General features: G+C 46.4%; 3 protein-coding genes across 6 annotated transcripts in view; 1 reads left to right on the plus strand and 2 right to left on the minus strand.

The window, feature by feature from the left end:
* Positions 1-2,004: 2,004 nt before the first annotated feature.
* On the minus strand, positions 2,005-3,268 carry LOC135095981 (E3 ubiquitin-protein ligase MARCHF11-like). The gene is made up of 2 exons (XM_063997138.1): positions 3,104-3,268; positions 2,005-2,905 (listed from the first exon to the last, which is right to left on the minus strand). The coding sequence occupies exons 1-2, from the start codon at positions 3,214-3,216 to the stop codon at positions 2,149-2,151; spliced, it is 870 nt and encodes a 289-aa protein (XP_063853208.1). The 5' UTR covers positions 3,217-3,268; the 3' UTR covers positions 2,005-2,148.
* Positions 3,269-7,610: 4,342 nt separating this feature from the next.
* LOC135095982 (breast cancer type 1 susceptibility protein homolog) lies at positions 7,611-12,269 on the minus strand. Its single transcript, XM_063997139.1, has 5 exons — positions 12,207-12,269; positions 11,328-11,418; positions 8,731-8,951; positions 7,970-8,171; positions 7,611-7,751 (listed from the first exon to the last, which is right to left on the minus strand). Exons 2-5 carry the CDS (start codon positions 11,396-11,398, stop codon positions 7,733-7,735), a joined length of 513 nt encoding a protein of 170 aa, XP_063853209.1. The 5' UTR covers positions 11,399-11,418; positions 12,207-12,269; the 3' UTR covers positions 7,611-7,732.
* A 2,582-nt stretch (positions 12,270-14,851) lies between these two features.
* LOC135095983 (testis-expressed protein 2-like) overlaps positions 14,852-17,500 on the plus strand; it is a 16,442-nt gene continuing 13,793 nt past the window's right edge. For 2 of the 4 annotated variants that reach the window (XM_063997140.1, XM_063997142.1), the window contains exon 1: positions 14,860-15,009. The gene's annotated coding sequence lies outside the window, so the exon portion shown is untranslated. Of the gene's footprint in view, positions 15,010-17,500 lie in introns of all 4 variants that reach the window. The other 2 variants (XM_063997143.1, XM_063997144.1) reach the window with 2 other exon arrangements.

The raw sequence follows: 17,500 nt of genomic DNA on the forward strand, positions 1-17,500 counted from the left end.
AACAACAACAACAACAACAACAACAACAACAACAACAACCTTTCTCTCTTTGACACCGGTGGCGGTGGTGGTGGTGGTGGTGGTGTTGGCTGGCGCGGTGTCAGGGGGGGCGAGGGCAAGTTGTCACCACCAGGGTTACTGGGGAAGAGGTCCTGGTCACCCTCAAGGTCCTCCACCAGGTCTTCCTCATTAAAGGGACAGGTGGAGGCCAGCGAGTCTACCTGTGAAGCTGCCACATCCTGCACACCTGTCAATGATGATGATGATGATGATGAATGTAATATCAGTGTAGGGCTGTTAGTGGTGAATCAACAGGGGAAGTGAAAGACTAACAAGACATAACAAGGGTGACTTAAACAAAATCCTCAGGGTCAGTAAATGGAATTAATGTGTGTAGAGGGTGACTGGGGCAGACTCAGCAATGGGGCTGTTAGTGGTGAGTCAATAGGGAGCTTCTGAAGACTGGACAGGTGTATGGATGGGGTGACAGGTGCAGACAGACAGGTGTGTTTTGTACAGCCTCTGCCACCTGTAGGCCTCATGGCTTCCTGCACCAGCCAATGTGTTCCTGTGTTCTTTCATTCTTACCTTTCTCCTCACTCTTCTTCACCAAGGCCGCCATCACCTCCTCCTTCCTCCTCCTCAGGGCATCTATCTCAGCCTGCCATGGGAGGAGAGAGAGAGAGAGAGAGAGAGAGAGAAAGAGAGAGAGATTCGTTTAGTAATTATTATCATTATTGTTACTGTTATTATTGTTATTATTATTATTATTATTATTATCATCTAAAAACCTTTATTTCTTATTGTGAAGTTAGGTTAGGTTGAGTTAGATTAAGTTAGGTCAGGTCAGGTCAGGTTAGGTCAGATGAGGTGAGGTCAGGTTACCTTCATCTGGTTGTGACGCTGTGTGGTGAGTGGTTCACTCTGGGTGCTGCCGTGGCTCTGAGTCTCCTCCTCCTCCTCCTCTGTGGTCTTCCTCCCCTTCTCCTCCTCTTCCTCGTCATCTGTTGCCTGCACCACTGAGAGAGAGAGAGAGAGAGGTGTTTAATTCCCAGCATCACACCACAATGGCTGGACATAACTATCACAACTGGAGTATAAACAACTTTTCACTCCTTAACTTAACCTAACCTAACTAACCTAACCTAACATTTCACTCCTCAGCCTAACCTAACGTAACCTCTCCACAACTACTCTGCTGTTCACCCTACCCAGACTGACCACTGTGACGGGGCTGCACAAACACTGCCTCACCAATACAGCCAAACAACATTTCCCTAACTTGTGTGGTTCTACAGATAACGAAGAGATGGTAGTGTTTCTCAAGGCTGGCTGAGTTTGGCTAAGCTGGCCCACTCAGTGAGAGAGAGAGAGAGAGAGAGAGAGAGAGAGAGAGAGAGAGAGAGAGAGAGAGAGAGAGAGAGAGAGAGAGAGAGAGAGAGAGAGAGAGAGAGAGAGAGAGAGAGAGAGAGAGAGAGAGAGAGAGAGAGAGAGAGAGAGAGAGAGAGAATATATGCCTCACCATCAGGGCTGGGGGGCGTGGCAGGGGGCTGGGAGAGGCTTGCCCGGCCCCAGGAAGTCCTCCACCCGGGCCAGGCAGCGGCTGGCCCTGTCCACCACACGCCGGGTGGTGGCCGAGAGGCTGGCCGTGGTGGTGGTAGTGGTGGAGGCGGGGCGGGGCTCCTCTTGGAGGTCCTGTGTGGGGTCCTGTAGCGGGTCCTCCTGTGGATTGTCCTTGGGGAAGTCCTCAGGGCCGCCCAAACTCTGCCCACACGTTCTGGTCCAGCCTCTCCAGGTCCCTCATCTCCTCTGAGTCCAGCAGGTGCTGTGTGGGGATGGTGGCTGCAGCGGGGGGCCTGGGTGTGGGTGAGGGAGGGGGTGGGAGCTGGGGGGGCATCATCACTGTCGGAGGAGGAGGAGGAGGAGGAGGGGGGGCCGTGCGATGCGACGGAAGCGCCTCCTGCTGGAGAGCCGCGCCCCGGCCCGGCCGTCCCGTGCCATCCTCTGCCCCAGACCCCTCGGAGCCCTGTGCCGCCTCGCCCCGCTGGCCCCGGCCCCGCCCTGTGTCCAGGGAGAGCACTGGCTTGGATGTGGGTGGCAGGGAGGCCTTCTGTGAGGGGGCCTGCTCCTCCTGGCCACCCCGCTGGGTCAGGATGTCCTCCAGCACTGGCGCGGGCGGCCTGGGGGTCCTTGCGGCGCAGGCCAAGAGGCCTCCCTGGGGGCTGGCCCCCCAACGTTCTCCTTCTCAACCTCAGTCTGGGCTGCAGTGGCTGTGCGGTGGCCCACCCCGGCCCTCTCCCTGGCCCGGCCCACACCACCACCCCGCCGCTCAGCCTGCTCCGCCACCCGGCTGTCCTGCTCGGCCCGCCCCGGCCCCAGCACGGCCCCACACTCTGCCAGCAGGCTGACAGACTCCTGGCTGGCCTGGGAGGCAGCAGACCGGGCCAGCGCATTGCCCAGCGCCTCAGGCAGCAGGCCAAACACCTCCGACAGCTGCTCCTGGCCCTGGCTGGCACCTGCAGCTCGGCCCTCTGTCCCGGCACCAACATGTGTGCCCCCAAGGCCGGCACCACCCAGGGGCAGAGCCAGGGCCATGTCCTGGCTTGAACAGCTGCCCTCCACCACCTCACTCTCAAACAGTGGCTCAGACTCTCCCCTCAAGCCTGGGGCTTGTGTTGGGGCTGGGGCAGGGCTGCCTGCTGCTGCAGCACACACACCCTCAGGCTGTGATGCTGCTGCTGTTTTTGGTGCTTCTGTTGCTGCTGTTGTAGCTGGTGGTGCTTCTGTTGTTGCTGCTGTTGCTGTCATTGTTGTTGTCACTGTTGGTGGTGGTGGTGGTGGTGGTGGTGGTGGCTGCCGTTGCTGGTGCTGGTCAGGCTGCTGCACACTCTTGCCACAACACACACTGCCACAGAGAGAACAGCAACACAAATAAACACATCACTCACTGGAAACACAGCCAACTTACACTGCAGCCTGTTCAACTGCCAATAACACACACACACACACACACACACACACACACACACACACACACACACACACACACACACACACACACACACACAGCACATGCCTACACAGCACCCCCCTCCACCCTTACCTGTGCTGGGGTGCCTGAGTTTCCAATAGGCCTATGTACTTCATGAGCACCTGGTACACCTCGCAGGGCACCGTGTGGAGGCACAGGTCACGCAAGGCACCCCCACCCCCCATCCTGGCCCCCTCGCCGGCCTCCAGGCACCTGTGGGGGTAGTTAGGTTATGTTAAGTTAGAGAAAGGTGGGTTTGGTTAGGTTAGGTTAGGTTTGGTTAGGTTAGGTTAGGTTAGGGTTAGGTTAGGGTTAAGTTAGGTTAGGTTAGGTTATGTTAAATTAGGTAAGGTTAGGTTTGGTTAGGTTAGGTTAAATTAGGTAAGGTTAGGTTTGTTAAGTTAGGTTAGGTTAGGTTAGGTTGAGTCTGGTTGGGTTGGGTTGGGTTAAGTTAAGTTAGGTTAGATTGGGTTTGTTTAGGTTAGGTTAGATAAAGTTTGGTTGGGTTGGGTTAGGTTAGGTTAAGTTGGGTTAAGTTAGGTTAAGTTAAATTAGGTTAGGTTGGGTTTTTTTTAGGTTAGGTTAGGTTAAGTTTGGGTTAGGTTAGGTTAGGTTAGTTAGGTTAAGTTAGTTTAGATTGTTAGGTTAGGTTACGTTAAGTTAGGTTAGGTTAGGTTAGGTAAGGTTAGGTTAGGTTAGGTTAGGTTAGGTTAGGTTAGGATAGGATAGGTTAGGTTAGGTTAGGTTAGGCTACGTTAAGTTAGGTTAGGTTAGTTAGGTTAGGTTAGGTTAAGTTAGGTTAGGTTAGGTAAGGTTAGGTTAGGTTAGGTTAGTTAGGTTAAGTTAGGTTAGGTTAGGTTAGGTTAAGTTAGTTTAGATTGTTAGGTTAGGTTAGGTTAGGTTAGGTTAGGTTAGGTTAGGTTAGGTTCGGTTACTTAATGATACAATGGATACACATTTGAGTATTGCCTTAGTATAGATAAGTATTAGTTGTTTACATTGTCTACTCTGTCTCACTGTTTTGTATTGATAAACTTGAGAAAGAAAAAAAATAAAGAAATGATAAATAAACCAATGAAATCAAATTAACAAAAATAATAACAAAGTAAAGAGTAAAAAAAATATAAGGAAAAAATAAATGAAACAATGAAGAAAATAAAAGAAAACAATAAAAAAAAGGAGAAAAAACGAGAGAGAGAGAGAGAGAGAGAGAGAGAGAGAGAGAGAGAGAGAGAGAGAGAGAGAGAGAGAGAGAGAGAGAGAGAGAGAGAGAGAGAGAGAGAGAGAGCAACACAGACAGACAGACACCCACCTCTCTGTACGAGTACACAAACGCCCCACAGCTTTAAAGGGAACCACAGCATGACCCCCCCTGGCCCTTTCCTGCTGTGTTGAGGTCATCCTAGGGTCACAGGAGGCAGAGGACCACAGCGCAGAGGCCACAGCACCCTTCCCTGATGTCGCTGTGATGCTGTGTGCTGCGGGAGATGACACACATACACTACGCTGTGGTTTGAGCTTCCTGGGGAGTGTAAGGTGTGGTAAGCCTGTGACAGTGTGTTGTGGTGCTGTGGTGTGTGTTGTGGTGCTGTCTATGAGGCTGTTCAGGTCCTCTGTGTCTGTGGAAAAGGAAAATGTTTTGCGCTGTGGCCTTGCTGTGTCACTGTCCGTGCTGTGGGGGTCTGTGGTGCCTCCCTGCCTCACTCTCTTCCCTGGTGGTGCATCTGTGTCCTGTTCCAATTGCTGTGTTGCTTCATGCTGTGTCTCTTTCTCCCTGTCCTTGCGTTTTGCTGTGTTTGGATGTGGCTGTGATGCTGGTGGCTTCTGTGAGTGGGCTGTGTCTGGCTGTTTCTCCCCCGCTGTGGCATTGCTGTGCTGTTCGTCGAGTGAGAAAGGCTCTGCATGTGTGCGTGTTGTTGGTTTGTTTTGTTTATCAGTTTCCCTCTCTTTCTCTCTCTCTTTCTTGCTTTTGTCAGTTTCTCTACTCCTCTTCCTTGCTTCTAAAATTTTTCCCTCTCTCTCATTCAATTTGTTCTCCTCTTCCTTCATCTCCCCAGAATCATCGCTCTGTTTCTCATCCTCCTTCTTCTTCTTGTCCTTCCTTCCTTCAAAAGTTTCCATCTTCCTATTCCTTGATTTCTTCATTTCTTTTGCTTCCAGACTTTCCTTCTCCACTTTTCCTTCATTTTCCTTTCCTTTCTTAGCCATTACTGTATCTTCTAATTCCTCTTCTTTTGTTTCATCATTCTTCTCTTTCTCGACTTCCCTTCTGGCCGAATTCCTCCTTTTAACCACCATTCTCTCCTGTTCGTAGCATTTCTCTCCTTCGTTTCCTTCCGTCACGCCCTTGGTTTCTCTCCCAGCGTCCGTGGTACCTGTGGCTCTGTCTATCACACCCTCTCTCTCTCTATTCCTCCTCAAAACAGGCCTACTATTTGCTGTGTGTCTGGGAGAGGGTGATAATTTCTCAGCCTCTCTCTCTGTGTCCTTCACAATATATGGACTAGTTTGTGCCTTCCTCTCCACAGCAGGGATCAGTTTTTGCAGTGAAAGTTTGAGCTGTTTCTTGTTTCCGATGAGAATGCTGTCTGTGTGTGTCCCGATGGTGGTTCCTGTGGTGCTGTGTAAGTCTGTCTGTTGGTTTCCAAGGACATGTCTTTTTTTTGTGAGTTTCTGTGTCTTCTCTGTCATGTCCTCTTGTTTAGTATTCTCCTTGGCCTTGTAACTGTCACCACCACCGCCGCCAGCATCACCACTACCCACACCTCCTGCTGCACCAAGCACACCGCGATCCGTCTCGGCGGTGTCCGGTGGCTGCCCCTCCCCGCGCTGCTCTGACTTGTGGGGCAGACACATGCGAGAGACAATGTCCTTTAGCCGCTGGACTCTCTCCTTCTTGGCCTGTGAGAGAGGCAGGTGCTCCACGTCGTACTGTGTGTCCTCGATGCTCAGGCTCTCCAATGACGACACCACCTGCCCCTTCTTCCCCCGGCCCTCGGCAAGCCCCTCTCCGCCGGTGATGTTTAAACTGGTATTTCGAGGCACCAAATCCTTGCGTGCCCCTTCGATGTGTGACCAGCCAGGGCTCTTGGCACTCCTGGCACTCTTGAGGCTCACAGCAGCAGTGCCGGGCCGCCCAGTGTCCACCAGCCGCTGCTTCAGTGTGGGGACGTAGCGCGTGTTGGCGCGTCTTGGCTTCTGCAGCTTCTCTGAATCGCCGTCCGTCGCGTTTGCGTTGAAGTGTACGCGCCGCCTCCCGCCAGGGGCTGCTGCGGGGGCCGCCATGACGGGGACCGGCAGGGTCTTGTTGTGCAGGGTGTTGTCGTGTGTCAGGTTGAGCAGAGACAGGTCCTCCCGCAGCACGGCCTCCCGCTGCTGGTGGTGGCGGTGCCGGGCCTCCTCCTCCTCCCTGGGGGTCACCAGGGTCAGGTCGTGGTCCTCCACGCCGGCAAGCAGCTCCTGGGCCAGCGCCTCCTCCCGCGCCGCCTGCCTCCCGCCCCTCAGGTCCCTCCCCTCTCTCCCCGGCCTGGCATCCTTCCTGTCCCTGCCGTCCTTCCCGGGACTGGCGTCGCGCCCCTCGGTGTCCTGCGGGGGCTCCGGGTCCTGGGCCGGGGTGACGAACAGCAGCCCCGCCTCCTTGTCCTCCTGGCTGGCCTGGGGCGGGGCGGGGCAGGCAGCGAGGCAGGGGGCGGCATCCGGGCGGTGGTTTGGGGGGTTGTTCTCTTTGGTGTCCGCCACCAGCCGGTCAAAGTGGTCCAGGGTGTTGACGGGGCAGCTGTCTGGCAGGTCGTCGTCGTCGTCGTGGGCGTACACGATGACGGACTCCCCCGGTGGATGTATGGCACTCACCTCCAGGGGCGGGTGTGCCTTCAGGCGTGCCATGGGGGTGCTCTGCTGAAGGGGAGCGCTCACCAGGGGTTCAGGGGGGTCTCGTCGCACCTCTGCCGCGCCCCCTCACCCGCCCCAGCCCCACTGACGTGCCCCGGCCCCGACCGCGGCCCCGCTGGTTTTTTGGAGGCTGTCTGGGACCAGTCTTCTGGCTGGGGATGAAGGTGTAGGTGTCCTGGGAGTCCGAGGTGTGTGTGGCGCCGCTGGTGTTGTTCTGTACCTTGCTTTTAAAGAACTTCCAGTTGGAGGTGGTGGTGGAGGGGCCGCCGGTGGAAGGGGCGCTGGTGGAGGGCGTGTCAGTGGCTGCGGTGGTGGAGAGGGATGACCCAGGGTACCCTGAGGACTGCAGGGGGTTGGAGGGGGTGGAGGTGGAGTGGGTGAGGCCCAATGCGGAAGCCCACCTCCCTGCTGTTGTCCAGCCACTTGGCCACCTTGTCCTCCGCACGCTGGCGACCCAGGCTGGGCAGCGACCCCCCCCTGCCCCACACCCACTCCACCCTGACCCCCCCACTTCCTCCCCCGGCAGCACCAGATCCTCCTGACTTGCTGACACCAAGTCATCCTCCATTTTTCTCGTCAATTTTCCGAGGGCCAAGATACATCGCCTGTCCACCGCCACCACCGCCACCACGCCCCCGCCCCCGCCCCCTCCTGCTGCTAGGGGGGGCCAGGACCACGCTGGGGCGCTCCAGGGGGGCCTGCTTGGTGGGGGAGGAGTAGGAGTGGTCCCTGGCGATGGTGTCAAGGAGGTCCAGCTCCCCCGGCCTGCTGTCCTGCCCTTCTGTGGTGGTGGTGGTGGTGGTGGTGGTGGCCTCACTGTGCAGGCTCAGCTCTGTAATGTTAGGTTAGGTATAGGTGGGAAAATACATCTCTCTCTCTCTCTCTCTCTCTCTCTCTCTCTCTCTCTCTTGAATTTTCTCATTTTCCACCTCCTCTCTCTCTCTCTTAAACTTCCATACATTACAATCAGCCTCTCTCTCTCTCTCTCTCTCTCTCTCTCTCTCTCTCTCTCTCTCTCTCTCTCTCTCTCTCTCTCTCTCTCTCTCTCACCTTGTGCCCCATTGGCCGCCAGGATCCTCCTCTTGGCGGGGGCGGGGTCTGGGTCGAGGCGGCACCACCTGTGGGTTGTAGAGTGCTGTGGCGCCCCGCTTTCGAGTGCCCCTCCTTGGCTCGTCCTTCTCCTCATTCTCCGAGTCATCCTCCTCCAGGGCTGCCTCGGGGCGGGGTCGCGGCCGGTACTTGGAGGGGGTCACTGTGGGAAGGGAGGGGGTCAGGGGGTGAAGGGAGGGGGTAATGTGTTGGTGTTACTACTACTACTACTACTACTACTACTACTACTACTACTACTACTACTACTGCTGCTGCTGCTATTGTTGTTGTTATTTTTATTGTTGTTGTTTTTGTTGTTATTCTTATTGTTCTTCTTCTTCTTATTATTATTTGTGTTATTATTAACCACAGCAAGGCCACACAGCACACATGGGTTCACCTAACTTAACCTAACCTAACTTAACCTAACTTAACTTAAACTAAACCTAATCTAACTTAACCTAACCTAGCCTAACCTAAACTAAACCTAACCTAACTTAACCTAACTTAACCTAACCTAACCCAACTTAACCTAAACTAAACCTAACCTAACTTAACCTAACTTAACCTAACCTAACCTAACTTAACCTAACCTAAACCTAACCTAACCTAACGTAACCAAACCAAACCTAACCAACAAGCCCTACAGACACCCCAAACAGCCCCACACAAACACCCACCACCCCGACACACCCCGACACACCCCCACCACCCCAACACACCTTCAAAACAACAATCCTTCTTAATACTGGCAATGACCCTTCGCACCGCCAGCACCAGGGCAGCCACCTTTACATTGTGGGATAAAGAACGTCGAGTGATGGGCCCCAGACACAGAGGGCACTGGGCCGACCCCCGTGGCCGCTTCACCAGCTGGTGCACACACTCGCCGCAGAAAGAGTGGCCACATTTGGTAGTGAGAGGTTTGTTGAGCATGTCCAGACTGAGGATGAAATAGATGATTATATAAAGCAGAGTAAATATGTACGTTTTTGGTGTAATGTTATATAAAGGGTTGATTATGTTTTTCTTGTATATTTTTTCTTCTAGTTATGAGAGAGAGAGAGAGAGAGAGAGAGAGAGAGAGAGAGAGAGAGAGAGAGAGAGAGAGAGAGAGAGAGAGAGAGAGAGAGAGAGAGAGAGAGAGAGAGAGAGAGAGAGAGAGAGAGAGAGAAAGGAAAAAAGGAGAGAAAATAAGCGAATCAATTATTTTCTTATTCCTATTTAAGTTACATGAGAGAGAGAGAGAGAGAGAGAGAGAGAGAGAGAGAGAGAGAGAGAGAGAGAGAGAGAGAGAGAGAGAGAGAGAGAGAGAGAGAGAGAGAGAGAGAGAATTAAAAGAGGAAAAGAAAAGGAAGACAGAGAGGATTAAGAGGAAAGAAAAAGAGGAAGAGATAAATTAAGAGAAAAGAGAATAGGGAAGAAAAAGAAAGAAAATAAAGAAGAAAAGTGAGGAAACAGCAGGAGCAATAAACTGAGGAAACTGTAAAGGAGGAAAAAACAAGGAAACAGCAGCAGGAGGAGGAGGAAAAACTGAGGAAACAAGAGAAGGAAAAAAAACAAGAAAACTGGAGGAAAAATCAAGAAAACAGGAGGAAAAAAAAACAAGAAAACAACAACAGGAGGTAAAAGGAAAAAAGAAAAACAGGAGGAAAAAAGTGAGAAAACAGGAGAAGGAAAAAACAGAGGAAACAAGACCAGGAAGGGAAAAAAAGAAAAAAACAAAAAACAGGAGAAAAAACAAGGAAACACCATAAGTCAGAAAAAAACACAATAAAACAGAAGAAAAAAAGAAGAAGAAGAAGAAGAAGAAGAAGAAGAAGAAGAAGAAGAAGAAGAAGAAGAGAAGAAGAAGAAGAAGAAGGCGGAAAAAAGTAAACAGAAGGCGAAAAAAAAAAATAAATAAATAAAAACAGGAAAAAAACTTAGGAAATAAGCAAGAGGCAAGGAATTTATTTATTTATTTATTTTTTTTTTTTTTTATGTAGGAATGACACTGGCCAAGGGCAACAAAAATCCAATAAAAAAAAATGCCCACTGAAATGTCAGTCCCACAAAAGTGTCAAAGCAGTGGTCAAAATTTGATGAATAAGTGTCTTGAAACCTCCCTTGCAGGAATTCAAGTCATAGGAAGGTGGAAATACAGAAGCAGGCAGGGAGTTCCAGAGTTTACCAGAGAAAGGGATGAATGACTGAGAATACTGGTTAACTCTTGTGTTAGAGAGGTGGACAGAATAGGGGTGAGAGAAAGAAGAAAGTCTTGTGCAGCGAGGCCACGGGAGGAGGGGAGGCATGCAGTTAGCAAGATCAGAAGAGCAGTTAGCATGAAAATAGCGGTAGAAGACAGCTAGAGATGCAACATTGCGGCGATGAGAGAGAGGCTGAAGACAGTCAAGTAGAGGAGAGGAGTTGATGAGACAAAAAGCTTTTGATTCCACCCTGTCTAGAAGAGCAGTATGAGTGGAACCCCCCCAGACATGAGAAGCATACTCCATACATGGACGGATAAGGCCCTTGTACAGAGTTAGCAGCTGGGGGGGTGAGAAAAACTGGTGGAGACGTCTCAGAACACCATAGGAGGGTAGTTTTGAGTGAAGAGTTCAGCTTTAGAAATAGATGTGATAGCAGTGGTGCCATCTGGTTGAAATAGAGGAGGGAAAGAAGAAGAAGCAAAGTTATTGGAGATATTTTTGGCTAGATGCCAGAAATCATGAGGGGAGTTAGATCTTGAAAGGTTTTGACATTTTCTGTTAATGAAGGAGTTTTTGGCTAGTTGGAGGACAGACTTGGCATGGTTCCAGGCAAGTCAAGTAGTCAAAGAATTTCTTATAGTCAGAGGAGTTAGGAGAGAGGTATACAGCACAGATAAATTTAGTATGAGAATGACTCTGTAGTCGTAGCCAGATGGTGGAAAACTCGGAAGATTCAAGAGCGTGGGCACGAGAGCAGGTTAAGTCACTGCGCACATAAACGCAGCATCCAGCTTTGGATCGAAAATGAGGATAGAGAAAGTAGGAGGGAACAGAAAAGGGGCTACTGTCAGTTGCCTCAGACACCTGAGTTTCAGTGAGGAAAAGAAGATGAGGTTTAGAAGAGGAGAGGTGGTGTTCTACAGACTGAAAATTAGATCTTAGACCGCGAATGTTGCAGAAGTTAATGAAGAAAAAGTTGAGGGGGTCGTCAAGACACTTAGGGTCGTCGACAGAAAGGCAGTCCGACCTGGGGACATTTATGGTCCCCTCCCCAGATGGGGACTCCGAGGCTGGTGTAGGAGTCGCCATGATGATTTTAAAATAACACACAAACAACACATACAAACCATATATTGCATTTGAGAGCCTGCTGCATGTTCTGTAGGATTGTGTTCATTGTGTTCAGCTGTCCCTCCATCCTGGCCTGGTACCATCACCCTGGGGAGAGAGGGGGGGGGGGTCAGTGGAGAGGAGGGACAAGGAAAGAGGGAGAGGGACATTGGGGGTGCGGGGTAAAGGGGGTTATTAAGTAGGGTATGTGAGAGAGAGAGAGAGAGAGAGAGAGAGAGAGAGAGAGAGAGAGAGAGAGAGAGAGAGAGAGAGAGAGAGAGAGAGAGAGAGAGAGAATTACATAACATCACACACACACACACACACACACACACACACACACACACACACACACACACACACAACAGCCAAGACTTAAGGAATGTTTCAAGACTGCATCACATTTTTGCTTATTTCTTTCAATTCCCAAGTGATTTCTAAGTTACTTTACACTACAATCACCCACAGTACTTATGCACACCAGTTACAATAGGTGTTAAGTGCGTCCCTGCCCTGGTTACGTAAATATTAGCAAAAATCATAGTTACTGGGTTCAAAATATGCCCTGCCACTTATCTGCTTATTTCTCTTAATTTACTGGCTATTTATAAGTTATTTTACACTGCAATCACCCGTAATACTTACACACACTACTTACAATAGGTGTTAAGTGCGTCCCTGCCCTGGTTCAGTAAATATAAACAAAAACACAAGCTCATGTCGTATTGCATTTCCCGCCAAAAGTTTCATAATTTCTCTTCCCCCATCAGCTGATCTTTATTCCTTTATTTTGAGTTAATTACGCCTCAAATTTACACTCAACTTAGGTCTACTCATGCTCCAGGTCTTCCCCCTCAGGCCTACAGTGCCAAGAGGGTGGTAATAGGCCTACTTACGGGGTAAATAGAGAATGACACCAAGGCAAGGAGAAACTGGAGGGAATCGTAAACAAATCCCAGTGGTTTGTAGGAAATCTTTTTGGTATAATTGTTCCTTCATTTTTTTTAACGGAAGGTAAAAAATATGTTATGTAAAATTACGAAGTGATATTCTGTAGGTTTTTTTTAGGTGAGGTACTAGTTCGGGGTAAAATAAGTTTTTTTTTTGGTGCAATATCTTCTGTGATTTTATGAACAAAGCACTACAAGTATATTACATAGAATTATTATGCATAATTACTCTCAAGTTTATTTTAAAATGTGGTTATAATTTGTTTGGAAAATCAAAATTTGTCTTATGTGATTGTTTTCAGTAATAGGTGACTAATGCAATAGAAAAACAGTTTTGCATATTAATTCAAGCTTGCTTTGTGACATGGCTCTAACATATGTTGAAAATTAAAGGTTGGATTAAATATTATTGTTTATGAGAAAAAATATTTATCACGTTTATTTATTCATTTATTTATTCATTCATTCATTTTATTCATTTATCTAGTTATCTATTTATTTACTTTAATTTAAAATATATTTCTTGTACAAATGAGAAATACTCTTACCCATTGTTAGTTGAATCTATTAAGCATAATGGAAGAATACTAATTACTTTTCTTCCATAATATAATACAAAACAGATTTCTGGTACAAATGGCAAAATACATTTTACCAAAAAAATATTCGCAAATTCACACCTCTTATGACGTCACCGGGACTCGTGAGCGCATGGGACCTGTTATGAAATTTTACGGGATAATAAATAAAAAAAACATGCAAAAAATTAAATACAGATAAGAAAATAAACTAAAAAATCGTATAGTTCAATTATATAACACTTTGAGATAAAAGAATAAATGAAAAATTGCGTGTCATTGTCTCACGTGACGTATCAATGATTTGCGGTTAGTTTTTTGCGTCACCTTACGTAAGAGAGAGAGAGAGAGAGAGAGAGAGAGAGAGAGAGAGAGAGAGAGAGAGAGAGAGAGAGAGTTTTGTCCTGCCTTTCATTTTACAGTAATTATTTAGTTGTTAGTATTCTTATATAAACAAACACACACACACACGTATTTTTTTCTTTTTTTTATAGTTTTGAAGAATTTGATCTGTCCAATTTAACAATCTTTATTCATTCTTTCCTTCTTTTTTTTCTCATTTCTTCTTTTTATTCTCCTCCTCCTTCACTTTTCATTCCTTCTGTTATTCCTAATCCTTTATATTCCATCTTATATGTTTATTCCTTCCTTCCTTCCTTCTCTACCTATTTCCTCTTTTTTTCATTCTCTACCTCCTCCTTGTCATCCTTTATCCCTTCTGTTATTCCTAATTCTTCATTTTTCATCTGACGTCTTTCTTCCTTCCTTCTTTCCTTATCTTATGTCTTTTTTTTTATTCTCACTAGAATCTGTCACTAGAGCCGTAAAAACACCTTTGAAAACCCGCGTCACTTCAATTAGAGCCTTTGGAATGTAGAAATCTTGTTAATCTGTCACTAGAACCGTAAAAACACCCTTGAAAACCCGCGTCACTTCAACTAGAGCCTTTGGAATGTAGAAATCTTGTTAATCTATCACTAGAACCGTAAAAACACCCTTGAAAACCCATGTCACTTCAACTAGAGCCTTTGGAATGAAAAACTCTTGTTAGTCTGTCGCTAGAACTGTACAAACACCCTTGAAAACCCGCGTTACTTCAAACTAGAGCCTTTGGAATGTAGAAATCTTGTTAATCTGTCACTAGAACCGTAAAAACATCCTTGAAAACCCGTCACTTCAACTAGAGCCTTTGGAATGAAAAACTCTTGTTAGTCTGTCGCTAGAACCGTAAAAACACCCTTGAAAACCCGTGTCACTTCAACTAGAGTCTTTAACAGCAACAAAAAACAATGCGTAGAATCTTTATAATCATTTAGAAGAAGGTTACCGATGAAAAGAAAAACCTTTTGCAATTTTTTCCCAGTTCAAAGATTAGACGTAGCTGTGGAACAAGTCAAGGTGCCCCGGTGATTAGGGAAAGGTTAACCGAGTGGTATTCAAAGGGTTATGGAAGGAGTTAATGTGTTTGCAAATTATATAATAGTTTTCCCACAATGCATTATAAACTGTTTTTCACGTCAGCATTCAAAGATTTTCAGGAAAGGTGTGCATTGATGTGAAATAGCTGGCATCAAATAGTACCACTTAACTAATTGAATGTAAAGCAATGCAAGGGTACACCGCCATTAATACCGTCACGACGAAACCAAGAAAAAAAAAATGAGAAAAAATAATAATGCTGTATATATATTTAGTTCGTTTTTATTATTTTTTTTAGTTTGTGGTTTTGGTTTTTGTTTGTTATTTGCTTCGTATCATTTGTACCACCTTTATTAAAACATTAAATCATTTTTTCAATTAATTATTTTTTTATATTTTATTACTGTTTTTATACATCATTTCAGCTTATGTCTTTTCCTTGCCTTATGTCCGCTTCCCTTTCATCTTTATTTCACAATCAATAACAAAATCCAATTCTTTCTAATAAAAAAAGGAAAACGATTTAAAACAATGTAAAGATGCATGCCCGCCGCAGCAGCTGGACCAAAACAACAAAGGTGCACTCCCTCGTTGCGTCACGGCCAGCTGGTGACGTCACAACAACATGACGTCACGTGTATCGTCTGTTGTCAGTCTGAGTCAGGCCAGAGAGGGAGACACACCTATTTTCACACGCCTATTTCTCCCATTTCCCAGCAAGCCATGGTGCCGCCGCCTGACTGACTAATTAAGTGAGTATTTAGCTTTATGCGAGTGTGCTGTGAGTAATGGCGGACGTGGAGTAATGGAGATACGACGTGAAATATGAATGTTTTAGCAATGGTGATATAACTGAATATTTTGTTTGTATGTACGTTTGTTACGGGTTTGTTACGGGTTTGTTTATTGTTTTCAGTTAGGAAGGTGTGGAGAGAGTGAATGTTTGGTGTATGTGTGTGTGTGTGTGTGTGTGTGTGTGTGTGTGTGTGTGTGTGTGTTACCTGTACGCAGGGTGTGGTGGTGATTGTGGTGGTAGTAGTGGTGGTGGTGGTGGTGGTGTTGATAGTGAGTGAGGCTGTACGAATGGGTAATACTATTGTTTGTGCTATTACTACTACTACTACTGCTACTACTACTATTACTACTACTACTACTACTACTACTACTTTTTTTTTATGTAGGAAGGACACTGACCAAGGGCAACAAAAATCCGATTAAAAAAAAAAAAAGTCAGTCCCATAAAAGTGTCCAAAGCGGTAGTCAAAAAATTGGTGGATAAGTGTCTTGAAACCTCCCTCTTCAAGGAATTCAAGTCACAGGAAGGTGGAAATACAGAAGCAGGCAGGGAGTTCCACAGTTTACCAGAGAAAGGGATGAATGATTGAGAATACTGGTTAACTCTTGCATTAGAGAGGTGGACAGAATAGGGGTGAGAGAAAGAAGAATTTCTTGTGCAGTGAGGCCGCGGGAGGAGGGGAGGCATGCAGTTAGCATGAAAATAGCGGTAGAAGACAGCTAGAAATGCAACATTGCGGCGGTGAGAGAGAGGCTGAAGACAGTCAGTTAGAGGAGAGGAGTTGATGAGACGAAAAGCTTTTGATTCCACCCTGTCTAGAAGAGCAGTATGAGTGGAACCCCCCCAGACATGTGAAGCATACTCCATACATGGATGGATAAGGCCCTTGTACAGAGTTAGCAGCTGGGGGGGTGAGAAAAGCTGGCGGAGACGTCTCAGAACGCCTAACTTCATAGAAGCTGTTTTAGCTAGAGATGAGATGTGAAGTTTCCAGTTCAGATTATAAGTAAAGGACAGACCGAGGATGTTCAGTGTAGAAGAGGGGGACAGTTGAGTGTCACTGAAGAAGAGGGGATAGTTGCCTGGAAGGTTGTGTCGAGTTGATAGATGGAGGAATTGAGTTTTTGAGGCATTGAACAATACCAAGTTTGCTCTGCCCCAATCAGAAATTTTAGAAAGGTCAGAAGTCAAGCGTTCTGTGGCTTCCCTGACTGAACTGTTTAGCTCCTGAAGGGTTGGACGTCTATGAAAAGACGTGGAAAAGTGCAGGGTGGTATCATCAGTATAGGAGTGGATAGGACAAGAAGTTTGGTTTAGAAGGTCATTGATGAATAATAAGAAGAGAGTGAGTGACAGGACAGAACCCTGAGGAACACCACTGTTAATAGATTTAGGAGAAGAACAGTGACCGTCCACCACAGCAGCAACAGAACGGTCAGAAAGGAAACTTGAGATGAAGTTACAGAGAGAAGGATAGAAGCCGTAGGAGGGTAGTTTGGAAATCAAAGCTTTGTGCCAGACTCTATCTGGTACGCTTTTGATATGTCCAAGGCAACAGCAAAAGTTTATTATTATTATAATTATTGCTATTGCTAATTATAATTATTGCTCTTGCCATTATTACTACTACTCAACAACAACTACTACTACTACTACTACTACTACTACTACTACTACTACTACTACTACTACTACTACTACTACTACTACTACTACTACTTCTACTTCTACTACTACTACAATAACGAGAACCATTACTACTACTATAATTTTTACTATCACTATTATTATTACTACTAACATAACAGTTACTTATGTACTACTACTACTACTACTACTACTACTACTACTACTACTACTACTACTATTATTATTATTATTATTATTATTATTATTATTATTATTATTATTATTATTATTATTATTATTATTATTATTTCTACTACTACTACTACTACTACTACTACTGTGCTTTCCTTTCTTCTTCTTTTTCTTCTTCTTCATCTTCTTCATCTTCTTCTTTTACTTTTCATCTTGTTGTCATTCTTTATTCCTATTCTTCTTATTGTTATTTTTATTCTTCTTATTCCTCTTTCAATTCTTCTCATTCTTGTTCTTATTCCTATTTACAATTCCTATTCTTATTCTACTTATTCCTGTTATTACTATTCTTCTTCTTTTTATTCTTTTTCATACCTGATAACACAAACTATATTGATATGTGTGTGTGTGTGCGCGTGTGTGTGCTAGTTGTATTGTACAGGGCAGGAGGCAAAGGTCGTTCTCACCTGTCACCATTACCATATTTGTCCCGCTTCTCTTTAAACACATGTACACTATTTGCCACAACCACCTCTTCCTTCAGGTCACTCCAGAGTTCGGCAGTTCAATACGGAAAGCTGTATTTGTTTGTGTCGGTAGAAAATCCACACTTTATTTTCCTCCGA

The sequence above is a fragment of the Scylla paramamosain genome, unplaced genomic scaffold (assembly GCF_035594125.1).
Source record: "Scylla paramamosain isolate STU-SP2022 unplaced genomic scaffold, ASM3559412v1 Contig2, whole genome shotgun sequence".
Lineage (NCBI taxonomy): Eukaryota > Metazoa > Arthropoda > Malacostraca > Decapoda > Portunidae > Scylla > Scylla paramamosain.

What these genes read in the sequence shown, in the direction of transcription:
- LOC135095981 (XM_063997138.1), bottom strand. Translation starts at nt 3,216, where the DNA reads ATGGGGGGTGGGGGTGCCTTGCGTGACCTGTGCCTCCACACGGTGCCC. An exon ending in ACTCAGGCACCCCAGCACAG is followed by an intron (nt 2,906 to 3,103) that starts GTAAGGGTGGAG and finishes TCTCTGTGGCAG; the next exon opens with TGTGTGTTGTGGCAAGAGTG.
- LOC135095982 (XM_063997139.1), bottom strand. Translation starts at nt 11,398, where the DNA reads ATGGAGGGACAGCTGAACACAATGAACACAATCCTACAGAACATGCAG. An exon ending in GCTCTCAAATGCAATATATG is followed by an intron (nt 8,952 to 11,327) that starts GTTTGTATGTGT and finishes TTTCATCCTCAG; the next exon opens with TCTGGACATGCTCAACAAAC. An exon ending in GAAGGATTGTTGTTTTGAAG is followed by an intron (nt 8,172 to 8,730) that starts GTGTGTTGGGGT and finishes CCCTTCCCACAG; the next exon opens with TGACCCCCTCCAAGTACCGG.